Source organism: Pectinophora gossypiella, chromosome 8 (genome assembly GCF_024362695.1).
Source record: "Pectinophora gossypiella chromosome 8, ilPecGoss1.1, whole genome shotgun sequence".
Taxonomy (NCBI): Eukaryota; Metazoa; Arthropoda; class Insecta; order Lepidoptera; family Gelechiidae; genus Pectinophora; species Pectinophora gossypiella.
The window spans coordinates 5655306-5682421 of record NC_065411.1 but is presented as its reverse complement, the minus strand read 5'-3'; the positions used below and the strand labels follow the sequence as shown (position 1 = coordinate 5682421).

Sequence of the window (27116 nt, the reverse complement as noted above, 5' to 3'; positions counted from 1 at the left end):
TCGTGCCCACCGCTCCGGATGCATCCGACAAACGTGTTCGGGCTCTAAGCCACTGAATTCGACTTTACAAGTTTAAATTCGTGTTTAGATCATAAATAATTGATATCATGTGGTCTCTAGGGTTTATGCCGGTTAAAGGCTATAGTAAAGTTGTCACGGAGTGGACACCTCTTGGACGCAAAGGCAGAGGCAGACCCAGGAAGCGATGGAGAGACGACCTGGACGAGTTTCAGACGGATTGGAAAGAGATCGCTCAGGACAAGCAGAAATGGAAGCTCAGGGGGGGCGGCCTTTGCCCAGTAGTGGGACAATCCAAGCTAACTATTAAAATGGCTGTAGGCTCGCCCCTTATTACATGGGATAAAAACGGTATGAGTGGTTAAGCTGGCAAAGAGTGGGTTTATTTTGTATACTTTAGACCTCTGCCTACCCCTTTGAGGATACAGGCGTTATGTTATGTAACTTTTAAACAAATGCAAGTCTACAGGGTACTGCCTCCTCGACTCAACTCCTAAATTCATTTTCTTTGTACTCAGGATTACAGTGTGGTTTAATGACACAAAGCTTTTAGAAGCAACGTGTTAACCCAGATTTAACGTCTGAGAAAGCGCTTAAGAGACAATGCACAATATTTACTCAAGGGACTTATAACTGTCTAGGTTCTTGTCTATGTGTGTATTGTTGCGATTTTTGTTATGAAAAGTGTGTATGTCCTAAGTCCGGAAGGACTTATAACTATACTCAAGGGACTTAATAACTGTCTAGGTTCTTGTATATGTGTGTATTGTTGCGATTTTTGTGATGAGAAGTCCGTATGTAAATGTGTCATGTCATATATGTGTGTGTGCATGTCCTTTGTCCGGAAGGACTTATATACTCTTATAACTTATAAAGTATACCTAAGGGTCTTAATAACTGTCTAGGTTCTTGTATATGTGTGTATTGTTGCGATTTTTGTGATGAGAAGTCCGTATGTAAATGCGTCATGTCATAAATGTGTGTGTGTATGTCCTTTGTCCGGAAGGATTTATATACTCTTATAACTTATAAAGTATACTTAAGGGTCTTAATAACTGTCTAGGTTCTTGTATATGTGTGTATTGTTGCGATTTTTGTGATGAGAAGTCCGTATGTAAATATGTCATGTCATAAATGTGTGTTTATGTCCTTCCGGACAAAGGACAAAGTTATGAATAGGACATTGCGTCTAAACCCAGACACCACTACGTCTAAACACAATTATGTAATCTATTTACTCCCAATCTAAAAACCGAACGTATATAATTTTTGTCAGATAACGCAGATAAATATTCCATAAATATTAATCTAGACACACTAACACATATATTAACTCATATATGTAACTTACAAACTTGTACACCATAGTATGCAAATAAAGAATATAAAGAATAATGTGATAGGGCCATAAGTCTGAATCAAATCGTAAAACGTTTTTTAAGAAGGTTATGATGTATGTTTTATTTAAGATGTATATTTCTTTGCCAACCTGCGTCCCTAATTTGGATGAGTCTAAGTGTAAATTTTGCTCAGATGGGATTCACTACTTAGCAGGACATAGAGGGAACGCTGGGACTTTCGCCTGAACCGCACCTCGAGCAGTGGATATATTTACCTTCTTCTATCGTGTGGGTTGTGAGGTGGATTACCAACCCCTTCAACCTTGGTGTCAGGATTACTATTGAGCCACCAAAGACCCCTGACATGGCTCGTGTAACGGCTACTTACTTACATCAGCAAGTAGTAACCGGGACCAACAGATTAACGTGCCTTCCGAAGCACGGATCATCTTACTTTCGGACAATCAGGTGATCATACTGTAATGTCCTCACCAAACTAGGGATCACAAAGTGATTTTTGTGATTTGACCCGACCGGGATTTGAACCCGGGACCTCCGGATCGTGAGCCCAACGCGACGCTCAAACCACTGGACTACGAAGTCCGTTACCTCAAAGTTGTTTATAAATAAACGTACGCAGTGACCCTTTCACTCATAATTCGCTTAATTACCCATGTCAGTAATAAAAACAGACGCGAAAAGTTCATTTGGGCATTTTTCAAATGTACTTACCCGCTTTTATTATGGAGATAAATGAAAATGTGACAAGAAAAGTACTTGGTTTATTTACCATATACACATTTTAAATCACAACGTAATATTATTTCGTTCGGAAGGCACGTTAAGCCGTTGCGTTAGTCCCGGACTAAAAGCCCAAACATCTCACCAACATCTATATAATACTCCTAATCTATATCACCTCCATCGATTGCCCCCGATACCGACCCCGCCGGCGTGGTCGACGACTTCCTTCAATCAGCGCTTATCGCTATCGACCCACTAGGGTCGATTAATTCCTTTAAATATTTTTCCTCTCAGACGACGCCCTGAGCCGAGGTTCGCGCCCAACTGGGCACCCTCAGGCCTGTTGTCTTAAACGTTGTACCGGGTGAGAGCCTTCAGCGCTCCCTATTTGTCCGGCCAAGTAGTTGATGCCATCTGCGGCAAATCTACAATAAGTCACGTCAAAAAACAAACAAAAAAAAAACAAAACAACTTCATCGATTAGTTGAGGGAAGACACAGGCCTCCTCCTAGCAGTTCGACGTATACCTATAGGCTATTAATAAGTATATAGTTAGTAATTATTCATAAAACATTTATTGAGAAAATAAAGCATTTTCGATTCGTTGACTCGTTGAATTTTAAGCATAGTTACATAACGTCCTTCTTTGTTCGTTCTGGTAAAAAATATCTTAACTTTACTAGCAAGAATACCCTATTACTGTTACTTTTACTTTTTATTCGTCGTGGCAATAGAGCAAGAGTATTAGTGACCTTTCATGTAGGTCGTTCTAGGCTTTGTTACCGTTCCTTTGTCCGCTTTTTGCTTGTCGTAAAGACCGATGACTGTAAAGGGCTTTATTGTAATAGCTAATTATTTAGGGTCAAAGTCCTTTTGCGGGTTTTGCCACTGTGTCGTGTTTTGTTAAGTCCTAAAGTCGGTTTTACACCGCGGATCAGGAAAGTTTTTGTGAGAGGAATTTTAAAGGTCTGTTTTGCCAAATGTCTAATGTCTCTTTAGGTCATTTGGTAGATGCTAGTGTATTGTTTCTAGTATTGCTTCTAGACATCAAAATTTGAGCAGTAGATAGGTTATGAGAACTTATTATACAGGGTGTTAGTGACATCGTAACGAAAACTTTGAGGGATAATTCAGACCATGATTCTGAGTTGATATCAAGTGGAATTTTCCGTCGCAAAAGTATGGATAGGAAAATAATTTAAAAAAACACAAAAAAATTCATGAATTTTTTGATAGGAAATTCCACTTGATATCAACTCAGAATCATGGTCTGAATCATACCCCTCAATATTCGTTACGGTGTCACTAACACCCATACCTACTTGTATGGCTACCGTATGTACTTGTAAGGGGTGTAAGTGACATCGTAACGAATACTGAGAGGGATGATTCAGCTGATTATTCTGAGTTAATATCAAGTGGAATTTTCCATCGCAAAAGTATAGAATTGAAAATAATTTTAAAAAACTAAAAAAAATACATGATTTTTGCGACGGAAAAATCCACTTGATATCGACTCAGAATCATGGTCTGACTCATCCCTCAAAGTTTTCGTTACAATGTCACTAACACCCTGTATAATATTATTGGGGAACGACTCAGCGCACCCAATTAGGGATGTGTGACTTTAACATCGTTATGTTACATTGTTGTGGAGCATCACGCCTGTATCCAGGAAGGGGTAGCCAAAGGTGTATAATATAATGCATACACCCACTCCTCGCCAGCTATGTTTAAGTCCAATGTAATAGGATGCGAGCCTATTGCCTCTAACCGAGCACAATTTCTGGAATACTCTTACTGTTATAATAAATCACCATCATTATCTCCCTAGCGTTATCCCGTTTTTCACGGTGTCTGCTTATCTAACCTGAAGATTTGACAGGTCCGGTTTTGTACAGAAGCGACTGTCTGTCCGACCTTCCAACCCGCAAAGGGAAAACTAGCCCGATATAGGTTAGGTCCTATACCTCCGAAATACATTTCTCGGGAATGTGAGTTTCTTCACAATGTGTTCCTTCACCGCTGAGCAAGACATAAGCAATAATGATCCAGCCATAAATTCGAAAACAAATTCGAAAATCATTGGTTTTGGCCTATGCTGGGATATGAACCTAAGACCTCAAATTGAGAGTCACGCGTTCTACCAACTGGGCTACTACGGCTACTACTGTTATAGTAAATATTTTTCATAAAATAGTCAAAGTATGTCCTTATAATTACTTATACTATCTCCATTGAAAATCACAATTAATGTTGTCTTTTTTATTTACAGGTGGAGTGGGAGGAGCCAGCGTCGTTTTGGCTAGGTCCTCGGGCGGCGGACCTGATACATTTAGGAGCAAAATTCGCGCCCTGCATGAGGAGGGACGCAAGGATAGCACGAGCTATCGCAGCATCGGCAAGGAGGGAAAGAGACACAGCATGTTGCATACGAAACGATGACTCGGGATGTGTACAGTCGTCTAAGGCTGATTGTTCGGTGCGTAGCGTATCTAATTAATTCTAATTAATAAATTAATCTATTCATTTATTTAATTAATTTCATTATATAATTAATCTATTCATTTATTTAGACTTGGATGGAGTCGAGGCTTTATACTTACGTTACTTACATTTACAATAAGTACTTACTTAGTTTTATTATTACTATTTTTTTATGATTTTGGTTTATTTTGCTTCTTTTTTTTGTTAATGATTTTTGATCTTGGTTTTATTTTTGTTTTGTTTTTTCCTTTTTTTCTGTGTATTGATTTCCATGTGGTTTCTGTCCTGTGTTGAATGTAATGTACTTGTCTGTCTGTGTCTGTGGTGTCCATAATAAATGTTTCTTTCTTTCTTTCTTTATACAAGGTGTTAGTGACATCGTAACGAAAACTTTGAGGGATGATTCAGACCTTGATTCTGAGTTGATATCAAGTGAAATTTTTGTCGTCAAACGATGTCTCTAGGTATAAATGTTGGACCCATGTTGCTCGTCCCTAATGTTACCTTAATGGACATCAGGCTTCATCCGTATTACCGGAAAAATATCCCAGAATACCTATTGTATTTTATTGTAAATATAAAGTTCAAAGGTTTTTATTTTTTGCAATACAATTTTTATATTTCGTTATCTTAAGTCAGTTCGGCATTGAAAAGTATACTTGCAAAAAGTCAAAAACATTCTAGGATGTTTTTTGAGGTGACATAATGTACCCCTATGTTTCATGTGATTTATTTGTGTATGTTATACTAATGTTGCTCATAATCAATTATTTTTGTACACGCAATCTACAGATAAGAGGATTGTTACCAAAAGTAAGTATTTAATAAATAAAGACTAGTACCTACTTAAATAGTATTATAATAGGTATGTTCTCTCTATTGTTATGGACTTTGATAATATCCTTTATTTCTGTTGTTCAGTAGTTATGTTAACGGCCTCCGTGGTCCAGTGGTTGAGTGTTGAGGTCACGATCCGGAGGTCCCGGGCTCGATTTCCGGTGGACACAAAAATCACTTTGTGATCCCTAGTTTGGTTAGGACATTACAGGCTGATCACCTGATTGTCTGAAGTAAGACGATCCGTGATTCGGAAGGCACGTTAAGCCGTTGGTCCCGGTCACTACTTACTGATGATGTAGGTATGTAGTCGTTACATGAGTCATGTCAGCGGCCTTTGGCGACTCAATAATAACCCCGACACCAAGGTTGATGAGGTTGGTCATCCAACTCACAACCCACACGATAGAAGAAGTAGTTATGTTAACAGAACCACTGGGATATTATGCGGTTCACACTAGTCATGTAATTCTGTTTCCATTACTTTGCTTCTACCTTTAAATTTAATCTCAATTAGTGTTGAATTGATTCCTATCAGAAAAGAACGTGACACTCTCATTGAAAAGTTCGATGTTTGGGCCTTTCAGAATACGATATCAACGTGGAAAAAGTGGTCTTCAGGCGAGTCGGGGCCTGGTGGTCGGATATCAGGGTCAGTTTGCGGATTAGATCCCAAGTGAGTACATATATTATTGTTATTTATAGACTATTACATTCTTAATACTCTACCCTACTTCTATGTACAGGCCTCCCTTCACTCAACTAGCAAGGAAATATAGGTCTTCTAGTGTCTGAGCAGCTTGAAAACTCTGACTACAGCCTTGATTCATAAGTTTAAGAGCCACGTTATTTTCGGTGTAACATCCTCCATAGGGAAAAATAGAGCAGTGGTTTCCATCTTGCCTTCCGCCCCCCGGGGTACTCTGTCTGGGTTGATTGCTTATAAAAACCACCGACAGGCATTCGTTATGCTCCATACCAAATAATCACAATACCACTAAACTAAGATTTTATACTGAACAGGGATATATTTTTATCGTATTATAAAAACAAACATAGAACGCGTTCAGCTGCGATTTTACCGGTCGTGTTGTAAAAACCGACAGAGTGGTTGTAGTTTTCTGTGAACCATGATGATCGTCTGATCACTTCTGTTTCACGGTTCTGTTGTACTGTTCATCATATCCATCTAAGACCTACATATCAAAAGTGCACTCCATGACTTTTCTGTTTTCCTCAACAAAACACTTACGGAATTCCAGGTTTTGCGAAGCGCCTCGGTCGATAGCGCCGCACGAGTGGCCAGATGACATAACGAAATGGCCGATATGTCGGAAGTCCGTACTAGACGGATCTGCGGCAGCTGGTAGAGCAGGGCACGCGGCAGAACACATGGCCTGTGAAGTCATTGGCCACCCCTGCTGCATAGGAGTACATGGACAATGCGTCATAACCACGAGAGAACATTGTGACTTCGTCAAAGGCTACTTTCATGAAGAAGCGTCGTTATGCTCACAGGTAAAGTTTTTATCTTGATTCAGACGAAGTTTTGGATTTAACCGCGTCATGCAGGGAGCGTTTAGCCCTAGGATCGACTCATGTCCTCATGGGTCTTGTTCCCTGAAATAAATGAATATCTTAATTAAGATTAGGTACCGAAAATGGCATTTGATACATTTGAAGTTTCCAAGTTTAACAAGCTGTTTCTTCCAGAGTAGTAATCCACAAAACTCTATGTATGTAGTCACATTACAGTTTCATTAAAGTATTTTTTTAATGTAGGTACCTGTTCCGAAAAGCTAAAAGATAAGCTTTGAGCTGAATTGGTCAACGTCTTCTAACAGTATTGAGGCTCTAGCTAAGTACTAGTTTCTGTACTTACCTATATAAACCCTTATCTATATTATTAACCAATGTTTCTCCACAATTTCCAGGTTTCGTGTCTAGACGACGTCTGTGGGATGTTGCCCTTCATGAGACGAAGACGACCAGACCAGTTATATAGAGCTTGGACGTCGTTATTTGTACACGCTGGTCTCCTACACCTGGCAGGGACATTGGCATTGCAATGGCTCTTCATGAGGGACCTTGAGAAAATGGCTGGTCCTGTGAGGATAGCTATTATATACCTGGGCAGTGGCGTGGCGGGAAATATGGCATCGGCTATCTTTGAACCGTATAGAGCTGAGGTGAGTGGATCGGTTTAGGTATTGTAGTTTGGACTGGCGTTCACGAACTAGTATTCTGCGATTACCTATTAGGCTTCAATAATACCTGGAAGGTTGATATTGCTAATTTATGGTCGTAAAAAATCGTATAAAAACGCGTACAAAGTCCACGCACACACAAATGATAGCAGTTCTTGACACACGACCAGCGTAACAGGGTGCTAGCACGAAGCCAGCTTGGCGTTAGTTGCTGTAATGTGCTGAAATGTAGGGGAAACGTCACGCGACGGGTGCTTGCCGTCGCGCCGGCTGTGTGTGTGATTATAAACCATAAAAGTGCGTGGCAAAAAGATTTACCTTCTGCTTCTAGTAGATACTCTTAGGTCACACCCATTAATCAAATCATTTCTAATTACAGGTGGGTCCGGCTGGAGCTCACTTCGGTTTACTGGCGTGTCTGATAGTGGAAGTGATAGGTGCGTGGCCTCTCCTACGACACCCTCGCCGCGCGATCCTCAAGTTAATAGGCATCGCTGTAGCCCTTTTCCTCCTGGGCCTTCTACCCTGGATTGACAACTTTGCCCACGTATTCGGTTTCGTATTCGGATTCCTCCTAGCATACGCGTTGTTGCCATTCATAACATTCGGGCCGTACGAACGTCGTCGCAAGATCGTTCTAGTGTGGGTGTGTTTAGTGTCGGCGGGCGGGATGTTGTGCGCGTTGGTGGCATTGTTTTACGCGGCGCCTGCGTACGAGTGTGCGGCTTGTGCGTATTTCACTTGTTTGCCGTTCGCACCGGACATGTGTGCGTCGCAGGACGTGCGCGTGCGGCAGCTGGACGGGGTATGACGGCGCGCGGCCCGGGCGCCCCCGCCGCCGCCGCGTCCCCGCCCCGCCGCCGCCGCGCACTGCTGCCGCGCACATACTCACACGATACCGCACACACGACTGGACAAAGTATACCCTACCTTGTGGACACTTACGGCAAAATGTTTAAAGTCGACTCTATTTCCTTCTGCCATTTGGACTACAATTGGTATACATCGCTGTCATATAAAGTCACAAATTATATGAAAACCCATGAACAGAACAGATGCAATGTTTTATGGAATCAACCGAAGTTGAAGTAGGGATGGTAGAGCCTGCTTTATGGGAAGGTATTGAGATATAATGGTTTTTTTTTTATCTCAAGAAAGTTTTATAAGCATAATTGTGCGTTTGGTCAAGGTTTTAATTGTACTAAAACATCTTGAGAAACACTTAAATATCTTGGACTTTAATGGAAGTATGCGCAGATATTTGGAGATATTAGGATCTTTGTTTAGTTATTTGGGTTCTTAACCAAGTTGTAAACAATTACGAAAAAAGCAGTGTAATCATTGACATGTCAATGTTTTACATTTATTATTTTTTTTGTAATCGTTTGCAACTTGAGTAAGGCTCCTGAAAAGCTACAAAGATCCGCGTATTTAAAAACATTTTGTCGTATTTGTGCACAGAAGTTTATACTGTATTGGACAAATCAGAATTTGCCTACATAATGTTATTATGTAGGGATCTTTTAATCGTCAAAAGTGGAACGGTATACCTTGTTTTGTTCTACAAGTATGGTACCACCATGATATTTTAGGAAGTGAACTACACTAAAGTAAAATGACACAAAACAATAAATAGAGATTCGAAAACACCTCATGAAACGCAACAAGAATAATGTAATTAAGACAATATGCAGTTCAATAGAAAAGTAAGGTTGAGTGATGAAATGCTATGATTATAATGTAATAGGAAATCATAGGAAAACTTTTTTTATGTTCCTTATACTTCCTTCCTTACCTTATAAAATTATTTTTTATGTATACTTAGTTCACTTCCTAAAATATGGGTGTTATGAACTAAGTCGTCGAGTCCTTTTGATTGACGTTTATGATCTTACGATTGAGTTCATAACGGACGTTCTAGTATTGCTGGTAAACATGGTGTTGTATCGTATTATATAAAAAAAAAAACATAAAGTCAGTCGCTGCTCTCTGTCGATGCTCAAACGGAATTTAAATTGTGGTGTATATTGAAGAAATGGCGTGCTCTAGTTTTGTACTAACTAAGCGATCGATCAATATTTATAATCGGACTAGACTATTACGAAATATATACGAACTTCATCGACTTTGTTTAAATATAGACCTATTATTGTGTATTAAGGTTCGTTGGTGTATTATTTTGTAAAAGAAGTCATGGTTTCCAAACAAGTTATGACATATTCGACGTTGTAGAGTTGCTTTCATTTATTGGCTGTTTTGGCCAATGAATGGAAGGGAATTCTTTTAATTGTGATAATAAAATATCCAGCCGCGGTTCCCCGCGCGGTCGCGACTACGCTGATGTAAATATCTGTAAAATATACACACATAAGATAGTTGTAAGCAAACTTTGTTTACGTGTGACTATGTTCTTTCAACATTTACGGGGTTGTCGGCATTTCACGATACTACTGTTGTATATGTAACATACATTCCTATGCTTTTCGCGTAAGGTATTGTTGAAGGCGAGTATACCTTTTAGAACTTTCTTACTTGTCGCCTTACCAATAAAAATTAAACAAGCGACGAATGCGCGTATAAAAAATTATAGTAAACACAAGTTCAATCGAATTTTTTGATAATTGGATTCAATTTAGCTTGGCTGTTAAATACTTATGCACACGATCGACGCTACTTTAGTTTTTATTGGTAAGGCGGTTTGTGTTTTGTATTGAATTTGTTGAAGTGTCGTGAAGGAACACTTTCATTAAAATCGTCGCATCCGCTGCGCCCCGTAAACAGTGTCAAAATATGCATAATTTAGTATATTACTAAATATGTAAATAGCATGTTATATATACATTTGATATTTTCATCTATTATGTTCACAGAATTATAACGAATTCTTATCTCTAAGTATCACATAAATGAATTTTGATTTTGTCAATTTATATAGTCATATGATGAAGTCTGCGTAGGTTTATATGTTATTTTATAATATGCTAGTAAAATATCTATAACCATTTATCGTTAGGAATATATTTATTTTATTACAAATCAGGTTAGGGCGATGATGGATACTTTCTGTGACGATTACGAGGGCTGTAGGCACATATTTTTTTATATTATTATCTTTTTTATCATGACTGTATTTTTTAATTTATTCACATTTTATGGTATTTAAATGTTTCTTTGTCTAAAACCTTTCTATTTAAAAAAGAAATATATTTATATTTTGGTATTTTAAAATAGTCCTTGTATTTATTAAAAATAATACGTTATAAATGATTACTATATAGCTTTGAGGTATAACTGCCCAGTGAGTAAACACACGATTACCTCAGCATTCTTATGAACGTATTCCATTAGAGAGCAATAAATACAAAAATGTAATATTTAAGTATTTAATTGATGAATACCGTTTAGTTAATTTTTGACAGTGTATCCATCGTATTGCGATTTATGTGCTTTTAATTTGTGAATATCATCACTGCCTTTGAATTTTAAGAATGTTTGTGCTAAATGGAGTATATAGGTATTATTATGTACTTATGTGAATGTGCAGTTGTTATGTATCAATTATTGGCCCTTGATTGCGTTCTAACGAAAGAAGAAGAACTCCTTATTGAAATGCATGTGTAATGTTTTTTTTATTACTCTAATTTCAGAAAACCTTATACTAATATAATTTTAAATTATTTGCGGCACAGAACTCTATATTGACGTAGCGCGACAAATAGCACAGGCTTTTTTGACCAATAAGATGCAGCATAATAATATGAAAAGCATGTATCAATAGAAGGTTTTCTTCACCTAAACTATTATACTTACTTAGAAACATCTTACTTTACACACATGCATCTAAATTTTGAAATCGTGAATTCGAGTCGAAGACATTTGATTATTTTTGTCTTCTACACCTCCTACTTAATTCATTCTGTTATAATCGAGAATCTATATTGGAATAACAATTTTGATTGTAATGAAAATCTAATCATTTTCGCCAGGAATTAGTTTTGAATAGACTAAAAAACGATAATTAATTTCAATTGTTACCATGTGTACCTTGTGTAAACAGCTGTTGCATGGGTTACGCTATCGCGCGACAGACGACAAATACCGCCAGTATGGCTTCGACCAGTAGACGACGCAGTGAATTCAGTCTAGGTAGATAAATGTCGTGTGTACGTGTACATTGGTCGAAGCCCGGGGACAATTGTCGCGTCAAGCAGAATGTATCTTGTGTCGGAGCTGTAGCTTTTCACGCAATTTGGCTGTAGTCAAACCAACTCTATTTGGGCTATACGTTGATTAATCAATCCTGTTGGTGGATAAATGCGGATGCGGTGTTACTTCCACTGGTCTACTAAATGTATTTCGATTCGGATTGAAAGTTCATTGAGTTCCTTGTTCTTCTGCTCGTAACTTACTGCACCACAGTGTCGTTTTCAAAGTGTCCTTGCGGCCGGCGGCCTGGCGGACTGGTCTCAGAATTTAAATCTAAGACAAAACTTACATATTGTACATTGTGAACATACAACTAATTAATATACTTATTAAGTAAGGAAATGGTAAAGTAATCTTATTGTAAACTAGCATTAATCGAACAAGAAACCTTATTATCATAATATCACTGTGTTTTATTTCCTCTGAATACTTTGTTAGATGTAGCGCTCATTTTTATAATCACGCAGCGGAAAGTCAGACTGAGCACGAGTAAAATCCCATGTAAAATTCTGGTTATCTACAGGGTGTTAGTGACATCGTAACGAATGCTGAGGTGGACGATTTAGACCATGATTTTGAAATGGCTGGTGTTCCACCTCACAACCCACACGATAAGAAGTTCATGTCCAGTGGAATTGGCTGTCGGAAAATTCATGAAAATTTTATTGTCGTTTTAAAAATATTTTCAGTTTCATAATTTTGTGACGGATAATTCCACTTAATATTATTAATAGGACCCTTGAGGAACGGGATAATGATAGAGAGATGATGATGATTAAGTCAGGATCTTGGTCTGAATCATCCCCTTCAGTATTTGTTACGATGTCACTAACACCTTGTATGTACTCAGTAATAATAAATAGAGGAATCAGAAATAATATCTATACGTGCTGGACACAGGCCTCCCTTCAATTATCCGGAGGGGGCATGGAGCATACCAAACCTGAACATTTGACAGGTCCGGTTTTTACAGAAGCGACTGCCTGTCTGATCATCCAACCCGCGAGGGGAAAACCAGCACAATACAGGTTAGGTCACATCCTCCGAAAATGCATTGTGTATATGGAATGTGAGTTTCCTCACGATGTTTTCCTTCACCGCTGAGCACGTGATAATCATTTATGGTCCAAATATGATTTCGAAAACAAATTCGACAATCATTGGTTTAGGCCTGTGCTGGATTCGAACCTACGATCCCAAAGTGAAAGGCAAGCGTTCTAGCAACTGGGCTATCACGGCTAAACAAACAACAGTAGTAAAAGAAATAATTCCAAGTAAAAAGCGTTTTACTCGTATTTCTATAAATCAACAGCAATGGGCGAGTGGTCATGTTTTGGGTAAACGACCTTCTTTTCAGTATTTGGCTGGTTTTTCTTGAAAGGACCGTGTTTCCAGCCCTTAGGGTAGCCATGTTTGTCGACGTCATCCCACCACTGTTGCTCTCCCGAACCCCAGATCAGGTAGAGTAAATTTGTGAAGACCAAAGTCGCAAATACAAACCAGAACGCATAACGCCACTGTTGAACGGTTTGCTGCGAAAAAAAAGCCTTACATTAAGTACCTTTTTAAAAGAAACCTTATTATTCTAAATAGTTGTATAGACTATGATTGTCTAGATAAAAATAATATTGATATATTGATATGGGTACTGATTCCATTGATATGAAAACGTCACTCGAGTAACACTTTCTGGCAGACGTCAACTTAATATTAATTTACTTTAACAGTTTTTAAATTGATTGAGAGGAGGCCTGTGCCCAGCAGTGGGACGTATATAGGCTGTTTATGTTTATGTAGTTTTTAAATTAAGTATATCTGTCTCTGTTTTGCACTTATGTAAAGGATAGCACAATGTTTAAAGCTCTCAACTCTAAAAAGTTTTGTTCGCAAGAATCGGCACCGTTATTCACCTTAGACCAACACGGAATTTCGCGCAACCCGTATTGCTTTGTATTGCTCGATATTATGAACTAATATTCATTGGGTTGTTTCATAATATTTGTATAATCTTGATCGTGAAGTGGAAATAAATTACATATATACATAAGATCTCGCCTATTTTCCATTGCAGCAGGCAGAGACCACAGAATTCCACTTACTATGATCCTGACACACCACTTTCGCTTCTTCCATTCTCACCAAAGACTACATGCATGCTCGCCGGTTAAGGGTATTCTTGACCTGACCTTTCTTTATAACATCCTGGAGCTAATCGCGGTATGGAAAGTAATTTTATTTCTTGAAAGAAAACAAGTGACAGTCCAGGAAATAAATGACGAAACAGTGACGAAAACAACCAGAACGAAACTAAAGGAAGTGCATCTGCAATATTTAGTTCTATAACCTTTGACCACAACTAATCGCAACTCCGCTCTACTTGAATATCCGATACCTCTTTACTTACAAAAAAGTGCCTGATTTTACAAAAAGTGCCAAAACTTTTTGTGCGAGTTTCTTTTAAAGGCAGTCGAGTTTTTTATACTTAGTTCTTTTTGTCAAAAGTGCATTGGAGCGTAGGAATTAGATTTCTTCTTTGTAGTGTTTAATCAGCCGATCATTGTTTACCGTAACGTGTTACGTTTGTTTGATCGGATATATAATGTGAATGAAGAGAAAAATTCTGTTCTTTTATTATTTGAGCTTAATTAATTATCCCATACCCACTCCATTCCATCTACGATAGACTAGGCCTCAGCGTTTCATCCTTATGTTGTGGATATACCACCAATCCGCATTAAACAGTGGGCTCTTCCTATTTCATGCGAACAGCGAAGGATTGGAACTGTCTACCGTGGTCTGTTTTTCCAACTGGTTATAATCTGGGAGTCTTCAAGGCTAGAGTGAATAGGCATTTGCTGGATAAGCGTGATCTAACCTAGATCACATCGTCACTTACCATCAGGTGAGATTGTGGTCAAACGTGAGCCTACATTACTTAAAAAAATATAATATGCATCTTATCGCCAGGTAGGTATTCTCACTTATCACTTTTGTAATGTCAAATAGCAATATTGATTTCTGAGGTGAATTTCTGCAATTTAGCCTTTTTTACCCCCGTGCTGTTCAGATGATGTTTAAAAAGTAAATGCTTTGCGGTTTACCCATAAAGGCGTCTTCGCAAAAATCATGTATAAATTTAGTAGGTACTTAAATTACTCGTCATTCGGACAGACCCATCTCCCTAGCATTATCTCGTTTTTCACAGGATCCGCTCACCTAACCTGAACATTTGGCAGGTCCGGTTTTTGACAGAAGCGACTATTTGACCTTCCAAACCGCGAAGAGAAAACCAGCCCAATACAGGTTAGAACACACACCTCCAAAAATGCATTTCTCGGAAATGTGGGTTTCCTCACCATGTTTTCCTTCACCGCTGAGCACGTGATAATCTTTTATGATCTAAACATGAATTCAAAAACAAATTCGACAATCATTGGTTTAGGCTTGTGCTGGATTCATTCTACCAACTGGGCTACTATCTTTGCTTTTTGCATTCGGAAAGGACGTAATGTGTAAACTTACATCAGGCGTCAAGAGACCAATCAAATATGGCGTTATGATCCCGGCAACAGCAGCCAATCCATTCACAAACGCTGAACAAGTTCCAGCGTAGTTGGGAGCAATATCCATAGCGTTTATCTTGACGCTACTGTAGAATCCTGCCATAAATGCCATGGATACTATGAAAAGGGTAACAGCTTCAAGTCGATCGCATCCAGAATATGAAGCCAGAATGATGAGTATCGCCGGTATGGTTGCCGCTGCAAACAAAAAACGTAGGTATTTATAGTGTTGGTGGATTAGAAGACTTCTTCTTTCTTGTTGTTTATGGCTGCATCATTACTGAACGATGATTCTGCCAATGTCAAAGTTCCGAAGAAAACTGTTTATAAACGTAAATAACCTGTTTTATGTAAGATAGATTCTTCGAAGAGAATACTCGGCGGGTAGTCCACTGTTGCAAAAGTTACCTAAAAGTAGGACAACACAATGTTAAAATGACGTCACAAATAGGTTAGTAACACGTAAAGAGGTTATGGAGAAGCAAACTTAAAGTAGGGTTACTTGTCCTACATTTTTATAATTTTAAGTTATAACGTTTAATAAATTTGCATAATATATTAATAAAAGGGGTATAGACTAAACTTAGGAGGTAATTAACGTTCACGGGGCGGGGAATATTAGGAGGGAGAATGTCATAAAGAGATATACCTACATTAGGATTTGGAGACTAATTTGAAGTGTTAAGTGTTTGACCGCTCTGTAGGTTTGTAAACACGTCCAACCTAACTTCTAAACTATATGTCAGAAATTCAGAATTTAATAAATGAGGTGTCACTAGAAGCGTCTTGATTATTCGGTGCTTATAAGCTGTATGACGTCATGCTTAATTCAATGTGGCGCCCTCTAGAAGACAAAGTACTTTTTACAATTGTAAAATAATTTTGGTAAGTACGTTGTGTGTAGTGTTGCCTGTCACCTAGATCTAATGAACATTAGCAAGGGGCAGTAATATGGCCATTGAAAGTGACTTTTATAGTTATACTACAACACTATATCGTGCCTTTGTTATAAATATCTTTCCAGATTCTTCCTGTTAAAGTTCAGTGTCTTCCTGATTTAAATAAGGGGAATGATGTAGCATACGTACTTGTATCTAATTTATCAATGTATAGGGCACAGGTATAGACTTGACAAAGTTACAACGTCGCTATTTTAAATTAGTTTATGTGTAGTAAAACAGTAAATGTAAGAAATTCTATTTAAAGAAAAGCTTTTAAAATAATCTAATAAAACAACAGGAATCTCTTTAATGTTACTAACAGCTTCTAAAATCTGTTCGACCTATCAGAACTCAATTAATGTTTCAGGCATTAGGCAGACTGAAATTCAGGCTAGCTTAAATGTTAATAATGTAGCTATTCCGATTGGATGCTAATTACAGTTTATCTAACTACTAGCTTATGCCCGCGGCTTCGCTCGTGTTAAATTCAATGTAACACGGTTTCCCTTTTTTAATGTACCTATTTCTTAATGAAAAGTTTCCTAATGAAAACTCCCATATAAGAATTCACCCCCTCTTTGAAGAAAAATGATGCACGATTTTCTTTGTTAGTTACAAATTTTGTACCTTGAAAATTGCGGAATGCTCCATACAAACTTAAATTACAACTCCATTTTAGGGAAGTGCGGAGTAAGAAAGAGACAAAAAGTAGCTTATGTCACTCTCCATCACGTCAACTATCTCCACTTAAATCACAATTCGTCGCTCCGTTTTGCCGTACACTTACACTTTCACAATTATAATATTAGTATAGATGACTGTATTATTTAGATATAGTATGAGGTTATTTCAAATACGTATTGATTTACCTAATGCAGCTTTTGAATTATTAATTTCACGATTATGTCCCAATTGGGGTGGTCAGAGTTAAGATGAACTAAGTACCCACGCCTCACCGAGCTTTCTGCTAGACGAACGTGATAGATAGGCCAACGTATAAGGTGAACCGTAACGTTGTCTTCAATGGCCGAGTCAGATTTATAAATTAACTAGCTATTGCCCGCGACTTCGTCCGCGTGGCGTGTTATAAAAGAGAGATCTTTGTGTGTGTGGGGAGTGCATGTTAAATTTCAAGCATCTAACTTATGCAGTTTAGATTTTTTCATACAATTTTTTTTCCCCGCTAACTCCCATTTTTCAAAATACAGCCATAACTTAACTTTATACTTACTAAGGTATGCATGCATGCTAGATTGAAAACATATATCTTTCGCGGTTTCGATTTTTTCATACAAATGTTTTTTCCCGCTTACTTCCGTTCCCGTGGGAATTTTGCAATATCCTGTTGCAGCTAAGATTTAAGTTTACTATGGTACCTGCATGCCAAATTTCAATCGTCTAATTTAAGCGGTTTAGATTTTTCATATAAAAGGATTTTCTCGTTAATTCCCGTTCCTATGGGAATTCCGGGAATTCCTTTCTTAGTGCGCCTCTACGGTACGTACGCTACGTCCCTTCCAAATTTCAAGTGCCTACGTTTAGCCGTTTAGGCTGTGCGTTGATATGTCAGTCAGTCAGTTTCTCCTTTTATATAATTTAGATAACTCATTGGAGCAAGATTGGTACCGGGGTTTGTACTGGCGCTCCCCTATTGAAAAGCAAGCCGGCGTGTCACAGGATCGCTGTTACTCTATTATTAATTTTTTCTACTCCTCTACTTTAATCTGGCATTTAAATAACCAAAAAGTCTAATATAAGTACATACATAATTAAACTCTTTGAAAAAGTGTACGCTCTATGGCCTATAAAAGCATTGTTTACAAAGTGTAACTGTACTATAATGTCGCCAAAAAAGCATTGTTGTTGTTTTTTTTTTTTTGACCTGGAAACTGGCACCTTTACTTTGTTTGGTGCCATAGATATACTATAAAAAAAAGTATACATTTGCCGCCATTTTCCCGCGCGATGGAAAATATGTAAATTGGAAAATTTTTGTGTTTCGTTTAAAATTACGTCGTCGTAGAAAAAGTATTGTATGCAACGTTGTATAACTAGGTCAAAAAATGCTCGTGGCGTCTCTTATTGCGATGTTCGCCAAGGCTCACATCGCAACTCACGCCACTCGCATTTTTTGACCCTTCTTATACAACTGTTGCATAAAATACTATTAATTAATTAATTATAATGTTCCAAATTCAAATTTAATTAAACTCTATGTTTTGTTGAATTAAAATTGGGGATACCCATGTGCCATGTTGTCAATTTTGATTGTTTTGTCGCAAATAAACCATACTTTTTAATTATTTGTGCAAATAAACATATTTCTCAACGATTAGGACCATAATACAAATTGTAAAAAAAAATACGGAAATCATGATTTTGCTTTAGCCTGAATGAAAATTCTTTCTCGCCCGAAGGCCGCGTGACGTTGAGCGTGTTAAGGAAAAGTTGTATTTATATAAAGACATAAACAACGGTATTTTCTAAATTTCTACGGGATAAGACATAGAGTAGTTTTATAGACAGGATTTATAGCCCAACAGTTGCTTCGCTAGTTTATACAAAAGGTACAAAATTTTGAAAAAGGTACAAATGGTTCATATCTCTGAGAGAACATACATGGGGGTGTTTCTAATAGCTAATGAGCTCTTCTATCTATTTTTTTTCATTTTGAACGTGAACCTCTGGTCCATCATGTATGTACCTACTTACATAAAGTAGTGTAGATTTTCCTTCCCGTCGTGATGCTGTGCCATTTCTTTCTGATGCAAAGGTCACATAGTCCAGCGAATACGAAGGAGAAGATATACATAGCGATGTATGGGAAGGCAGAGATCAACCCAGTCTCTTTAATGTTAAACTTGAGGACGTCAGAGAAGTACTTGGGTAAGTCTGTAATCATCGCGAAGTACCCTGTGTCATGGCCAACCTGTGGATAATACATAATGTCTTAATAAATTAATATATTTTTTTGTTTTTAATGTCTTTTTTTTGATTTATGTGTATGTAAATTTACCTCCGTTACGTTTTTAAACATTGAACAAACTTACGTAATTATTTTAAATATTACACATACATAAGCAGAGACTATTCAATTCTATTTGCTACGATCCTGACACACTTCTCTGGCTTCCTCTACATTCATCAATCGTTCCATACACGCACGCCGGTTCAGAGTGATATTAAAAATCATATTATATTTTTTGTAGTCAATGTCTTCTTAATGGCTATAATTGTATATTGAATATAAAGCGTCGATTTTAAAGATTCGCGCAGATTTTATACAGGTATCTACTTAAATTTTTAACGGGTCTTTACGTGATATAGAAAAATCATTAAAAAGCAAGAGTAAACGAATGATAATTTTGTATCCTGTTAATTATTTTACTTTTTTATTTTAACTTATTTGGATACTTGTAAATACAAACAAATGCTAATAAAAAGCTACCACAAGTAATTCGGTATAGGTAACATAACATTACATTATGCAAAATTGCAAATATACGTTAAAAATGCTGGTATTCATAAGACAATCCTCAGAATATATTTACACCCTGGTTATTTTTAGGAATAAGGTTTTCGAGATCTGAGTTAGTACACACATACATAAACTCACGCCTATTTCCCACCGGAGTACACAGATACTATAGAATTCCATTTGCTTCGATTCTGACATACTTCACTTGCTCTGAGTAAGTAAGGAATTTAAAACTTTATATCATTCTGCTAAATATTTCAAAGGTTACTCACAGCAGCTAACATTAACACCCACAGAGGTCCAGACCTCAGCAATGCTTTAAAGGGCACAGGATCCAACTTTTTGTGTAGACCAGACGCTGCCACGTTTGCGTTCAAAAAGTTTCTCTCCTCATCAGAAATAAATGGATGACAATTCGGTGTGCTGTAGCACAAAAATGACTGAAAATAGTAATATACAGGGTGTGAGTGACATCGTAACGAAAATTTTGAGGGGTGATTGAGGCCATGATTCTGAGTTGATATCAAGTGAAATTTTCCATCGCAAAAGTATAGAATTGAAAATAATTCAAAAAAACTAAAAAAATCATTTTGCGACGAAAAATTCCACTTGATATTAACTCAGAATCATGGTCTGAATCATCCCCCTGAGTATTCGTTACGATGTCACTAACACCCTGTATTATATTATTCATTTACATTTTTTTTATTATTTATATATATCCTGAATGTAAACATAATGTCTTTATGTGTTAGTACCTAACTTTACTTTTTACTAATACTCTTTACTAACACTCCTCGCCAGCTGATGGGAGACAAAAATCACGTGATATCACAATTATCTATGATCTAAACACGAATTCGAATTCAATATTTAATGTCACATTTCCTTTGTGTGTTTCGTATAAATATTCTTTATACGAGCATTTGTAATAGATGTTTCTTTCTTTCTTTATATGTAATGAAGGACAAGTTATTTGCATACATCCATTCTCTACAAAAGAAACGACTCAGTTTTAGGATTCATAATTCACATAATAAACTTCTTTTCTTATTGCTAGGCAGCTAATAGGATCTCGCCAAATAATATCTCTGATATTTGATATCAGGTACTAATACAAACTTACAACTTCTTGGTATTATTTCAAAAATGGAATTTTGTCTTACCCAAAATATAAACCAAATGATTCCAAGTATACCAAAGACATAGAAGACATTGGCCCAATCACCGCCATCTGCCATTAGGTACCCAGAAATAATGGGCCCAAAAATGTTTCCTATTTGGGCCCCTCCGAATATCATAGCTCCAAAACGTGAGCGTTCTGTTGGAGGTGCCCAACGAGCCAGTAGCAACACAAAAGCTGGAGTAACTGGTCCCTGAAATGTTAAAAAAAGAAATTGAACAAAAACAAGCGAAGATACACATACTTAAGTTTATTTCGAAATATGACTTTTTGTATGTTGAAGTTGTAAGGGACGAATTATAGACATTGCGAGGCATGTGCCTCACACGCCATACGCCGCACGCTTCGCAATGTGTGTACCTTCATAATCGTGGCGACGGATGTCATACGCACGCGCACGTATAATAATAATACACAGTAATGCGCGCCCCGTACGGCGAGCGGGGCACATGCCTCGCAATGTTCCAGCTTAACTGATGTTGTAAATAAATAAATCAAAAGTGTTAAACTAAACCTGTTAAATTAAGCTTAATAGATATATAGGCACGACAGCCTCCGTGGTCTAGTGGTTAGAGCGTTAGGCTCACAATCTGGAGGTCCGGGTTCAATTCCCGATGGGGACATTGTCGAAATCACTTTGTGAGACTGTCCTTTGTTTGGTAAGGACGTTTCAAGCTTGAATCACCTGATTGTCCGAAAAAGTAAGATGATTCCGTGCTTCGGAGGGCACGTTAAGCCGTTGGTCCCGGCTATTAGCCGTAAAAACACCTCCACCAACCCGCAGTGGAGCAGCGTGGTGGAGTATGCTCCATACCCCCTCCGGTTGATTGAGGGGAGGCCTGTGCCCAGCAGTGGGACGTATATAGGCAGTGTATGTATGTTATATATAGGCCCCTTAAAGCAAAAAACACGTGTGCGTCTTTTCATCTAATCACAACATCTCATCCGAATGTGATTTTTGTTAACTATACATTGGAATAGACAAGATAGTTTCCGCACAAAAAATGTGGTCTAAATTATTACCCTTTTTAATATTTACTACTGTATAAAAATATTTATTTCGAAGAAAACAACTAGGTACGGTCACGACTAATATGTATACTCTTTGAAACCATGTCACATTAACTTTTTTGACAAATTAGTCCGTAAGTCTCTTTAATGAATGTGTCTAAATAAATAGGTTAATTTTTATTATTTTAGTGTAAAAGTTACAAAAGAATGTCATTGAGAGAAAAGGTCCGCTGACTGGAGGTTTCATTGCAGCTTGATTGTAGCTGAAGTAAGGACGGCAGAAGTATTTTTTTTTGTTTTGTTGAACAGAATAAATACAGATCTAAAAGTTAATACCAATTTATACTTCATCAGACTTAACTTTGGTAAATATCCCGCTGGCTGGAGGTCGGTTAGAAAACTTTGTATTTCCGTTTTTTTAACGGAACAAATTCTGTTTTCAGCATAATTCAGTAGAACAAATCCAGATCTAATTCTCTGCATCACTCTTATGTCTCCCAGACAGGGGATCCCGCTGAGTGTATACACATCTCATTAAATGTCAAATATGATAGTGCGACAGGGTTCTAAAGTGAGTACATGATATTGCTCATGCCTATACAGAATGTGATTTTTGAAAAAAGGCGCTTACGTTTTATGCACTATAAGGCATCGGATGTCTACGTATAGCAATATAGGAACTTGAGATATGTTAGTTTTGAAAAAAAAAAACAAAACAAATCCAACCTCTCCCATGCCTTCGACAACTCTGATGATAAATAAGCCTACTGCTCCTCCAACTCTCACTGCCCAAGGAGTCAAGGCGGTAGCTACTGACGTCAGAAGCAGTCCTAACCCACAAGTCCATTTTCCTCCAAACCTCTCGGCCAGTAGACCACCGGGCAAGTGGGTAAGAACGTAGCCGTAGTAGAACGCACTAAGGAGTAGTCCTTGCGTCGCTTCATCCCAATCGTATCGCTCGTGACCCTAAAAGGTGCATGAAAAATAAAATGTACAATTGAATGTGTGCGTTTATAAGTATGTGTGGTTTTGTTTAGTGACCCCTCACACTAGCGTCTTTCGAGGATCGTCGTTGTGTCAGCGTTCGAGCAACGTCCACGCGACATCGATGTTGCAGCGACGCGACGCTAGCGCTGGCTGGCTGCCGAACGCCGAGCGTGCGGGGCGCGAGCTATATACTACTGACTATATTATTATGTCACGCGTTCTTGAACAGGCCTATCACGAATTCAAACACATAGTTGAAATACAATAGAGAATCACACAGAGCTATTTTCATAATGAAGTAAGTAACTGCCACCATGGTCTAGTGGTTAGAGCATTAGGGCTCACGATCTAGAGGTCCGGGTTCGACTCCCGATGGGGACGTCAAAAATCACGTCGTGAGACTGTCATTTGCTTGGCAAGGACATTGCAGACTAAATCACCTGGTTGTCCGCTAAAGTAAGATGATTCCGTAGTTTGGATGGCACGTTTTGCCGTTGGTCCTGGGCTACTGGCCCAATTGCAACGTGGTGGAGTATGTTCCATACTTTGAGGGGATTGAGGGGGAGCTTATGCCCAGCAGACGATTGGACATTATATAGGCTATTTATGTATGTATGTTCTTTCCATTTTGTATTGTATTTTTTTCCATAAAGACACAAAATTACTTTTTAATTAATACAATACTGAAAATACTGTATTTATGGCATATTGTTTACCATCAGTACAGGTGGGCCAGTTATAAATAGAATAACGATCGATTGAAGTAAGTTCTATATATATATATATATATATATATATATAATAACTAAGTAACTGCTTTCGTGGTCTGGTGGTTAGAGCAGTTTAATAATGCTGTCAGATGTCGGGGAAGGCCACGAAAAAGATGGCGCGACGAGTTAGACCGCTTCTCGAAACGGTGGCACGAACAAGCTGGGGACAGGGAGGAGTAGAAGAAGGGAACAGAGGCTTTTGCCCTGCAGTGGGACATTGAGGGCTATTAATAATAATGTGAAGTCAATGTCAAACATAATAATAAGAACTTACTTCAATCGATCGTTATTCTATTTATAACTGGCCCACCTGTACTGATGGCAAACAATATGCCATAAATACAGTATTTTCAGTATTGTATTAATTAAAAAGTAATTTTGTGTCTTTATGGAAAAAAATACAATACAAAATGGAAAGAACATACATACATAAATAGCCTATATAATGTCCAATCGTCTGCTGGGCATAAGCTCCCCCTCAATCCCCTCATATATTTTATTATCTGACTTCACATACTCGACAAGATTTCTTAGCGCTGCACGACAGTACAGAAGAAGTGTTGATAAGACATTGGCCCCGATTCCTGCAGACACCGCCTAATTTTATTTTAAGTTATATCCGTCATTTTCATATCCGTCGAAAAGGAAAGGGACGGATGATTCACAGCTCTTAATTTTAGGAAGAATGAGTAAATGAACGTGTCAGGTTATTGACTGATGTAAAATTTTTAGACGGTTGGTTTAGATTTGTGCTTAAAATTGACGTGTGTTCCATAAATTTTATGCTTGTCGATTACCCGTCCCTTTCCTTTTCGGCGGATAAGAAAATGACAGATATAACTTAAAATAAAATTAGATGGTATTTACAGGAATTAGCACCATTATCAACACTTCTTCTAAATGCCACTTCAGGGTTTTCCGCACACGTTTTAAATCCGTTAAGTCCTAAAATGTGATTATTTATGATATTATGAACAATAAACACTTTGAAGGACTATGAACTAAGATTGTTACTTTAGTTATTTTTAAGCTTACACGATTCCTGCAGACACATCCTCATGTTATTTTATTATTTTACGTAGTCCCTTTCCTTTTCGGCGGATAAGAAAATGACGAGTATAACGTAAAATAAAATGAGATGATGTGTACTGGAATCAACACCATACTCTTGGGTGATAGTCCTCGATATCGCCTTAACTAGCTAGATACGATTACACAATCTCATTTGCTTAGAATACCCTCTCCGGTTGTTTGAGGGGAGGCCTGTGTGTGTGGGGCTAAGTGTGTCAGTGAAAATAATCACTCTTTGATGCAAGTCCGGCATCGGGATTTGAACCGGCGCTCCCTGTTTGAGAAGCAAGCAGCTGTACCACAGTACAGTCATGAGCAATATAATGTACCCACTTTAGGACTCTGTCGCACTAACATATTTGACATTTAGTGAGACTTACAGTTCAATTTGTCAAAAAAGTTAATGTGACATGGTACCAAAGTGTATACATATTAATGCTCGTGACCGTACCACATTTACTTGCTGTGGTGTAAATATTAGTAAGATTGTAGACACTCACATTATAAACAACTGTATTATTAGAAGTAGTATCTGTAGATATGTCAGCTGGATCTGGGCATGTTTCTCCAACGATATGTGCTTCGCTAGCCTTGTGGACCACCATCTGCGTGATCGTCATACTGAGGCACACCCGCATTGTGAAGGAGTTTCCCAGGGCAAACAGGCCCAAGACGCCCAGAACATAGCGCTGCGGTATGAAGAGAACTAAAAAAATATGACTTATTATATCAGGAGTTGACCGATAGCCGCTGGGGCGGAAGCCGCTGGATGCGGGCAGCGCAAGACCGATCGTCGTGGAGATCCTTGGGGGAGGCCTTTGCCCAGCAGTGGGCGTCGTACGGCTGATAATGATGATGATCAGGAGTTCTATAGTCTAGAGGTTAGAGCGTTGAGCTCACGATCTACAGGTTCGGGTTCGATTCCCGACGGGGACATTAACGAAATCACGTTGTGAGACCTTTGTTTGGCTAGGAAAGTAGGATGATTTCGTACTTCGGAAGGGACTAGCGTGATGGAGAAGCGTGGTGAAGTATGCTCCACATCCCCTTCAGTTGATTGAAGGGAGGCCTGTGCCCAGTAGTGGGACACATATGTATAGGCTATTTATGTTATGTATATCGGGAGGTTTAAGCTAGGTTAGGCTTAAGTGGAGATAGGCAGGCCACTTGGCAAGATGGGAAGACAACAGATGGACTAAGGACTAAAAAAAAAACTATCACGAAAATTATCTAACAAACGTTATGATTATCATTGAGTAAATAGACGAGCGATATCACATCTCAATAAACTTACTGTAGTGTATATACTGACTTACTTCTGTTCATAAAGCGTCTCCATCCTGTTAACGTCATTATTTCCTACAAACACACCAACACTAATAACAAAACAGGTTAGAGTGTTCAATTGAGTTTTTGTATTACAAAGATGACATTATCTGATCTTAACACTAGTTGAACGTGTCTGAATGTGATAACAACTGAATCTACACTCTAAGAGATAAGTGATGAAAACGACTGTCACCTGTCAATGCCTAAGATAAGTAAATAATGGCAAATTACTGAGCTGACGTGTGCCATCGGAATTCAGCATTTTTATTTATATAACAAAAGAAATGCTTATTTTAAAGGACGCACAATAGCAAAAATATAATAGAATGCAACTATAAGAATATATGAACATATGAATATATGAACTTAGGTAACAATAAAATATTTATTTATTTAATCGATCACTTACAGCTATGTACAGTCAATATAATGTACCCATTTTAGGACTCTGTCGCACTAACATATTTGACATTTAGTGAGACTTACAGTTCATTTTGTCAAAAAAGTTAATGTGACATGGTACCAAAGTGTATACATATTAGTGCTCGTAACCGTACATTATAACATTTAGTTAAGGCCTAATTCAACTAAGTAGAACAGTACAAGTGAACACAACATTCATCATAAAAAAAAAAAACATCTAGTTTGTTGAGCCTAATTTCTCAGCGACTTAAATTACCTTATATTAATAACAGTATTTATTTCATAATATACAATTAATTATTATAATTATTGAAAAGTTGGTTCAAAAAACAAGGAAATTATATATCAAATTTGTCAACTTGCTGTTGAGAGAACCTTGCAAGTCGATAGCATAAAACCCGGTGAGATAGACGGAAAAATTCAAGGAATAAAAGAAAGAAATTGAAAGAGCCAAGAGAGCGTGAAATGCGCGCCATACATGTATGAGCAAATATACCTATTAGTATAACTTTACGACTCAC

The 27116-nt window shown here is 37.9% G+C and overlaps 2 protein-coding genes across 3 annotated transcripts in view; one reads left to right on the top strand and one right to left on the bottom strand.

Annotated features, from left to right (window-relative positions):
- LOC126368867 (inactive rhomboid protein 1) overlaps positions 1-8444 on the top strand; it is a 177840-nt gene extending 169396 nt beyond the window's left edge. For both annotated transcript variants that reach the window (XM_050013064.1, XM_050013063.1), the window contains exons 7-11: positions 4378-4584; positions 6014-6102; positions 6689-6944; positions 7361-7615; positions 8013-8444. In XM_050013064.1, the coding sequence (XP_049869021.1) occupies positions 4378-4584; positions 6014-6102; positions 6689-6944; positions 7361-7615; positions 8013-8444 (1239 nt within the window). The remainder of the gene's footprint in view (positions 1-4377; positions 4585-6013; positions 6103-6688; positions 6945-7360; positions 7616-8012) is intronic.
- A 4669-nt stretch (positions 8445-13113) lies between these two features.
- On the bottom strand, positions 13114-26351 carry LOC126368903 (putative inorganic phosphate cotransporter). Its single transcript, XM_050013135.1, has 8 exons — positions 26160-26351; positions 25344-25549; positions 22742-22981; positions 20988-21197; positions 20094-20261; positions 19056-19272; positions 15362-15600; positions 13114-13371 (listed from the first exon to the last, which is right to left on the bottom strand). The coding sequence occupies exons 1-8, from the start codon at positions 26194-26196 to the stop codon at positions 13138-13140; spliced, it is 1551 nt and encodes a 516-aa protein (XP_049869092.1). The 5' UTR covers positions 26197-26351; the 3' UTR covers positions 13114-13137.
- Positions 26352-27116: the final 765 nt, after the last annotated feature.

Bases quoted from the DNA above. Each gene is read 5' to 3' on its own strand.
- LOC126368903 (XM_050013135.1), bottom strand. From the start codon at position 26,196: ATGACGTTAACAGGATGGAGACGCTTTATGAACAGAA. The intron at 22,982-25,343 runs GTGAGTGTCTAC...TGCACCTTTTAG, and splicing joins ATAATACAGTTGTTTATAAT to GGTCACGAGCGATACGATTG. The intron at 13,372-15,361 runs GTAAGTTTACAC...TTTTTTTCGCAG, and splicing joins TTGGTCTCTTGACGCCTGAT to CAAACCGTTCAACAGTGGCG.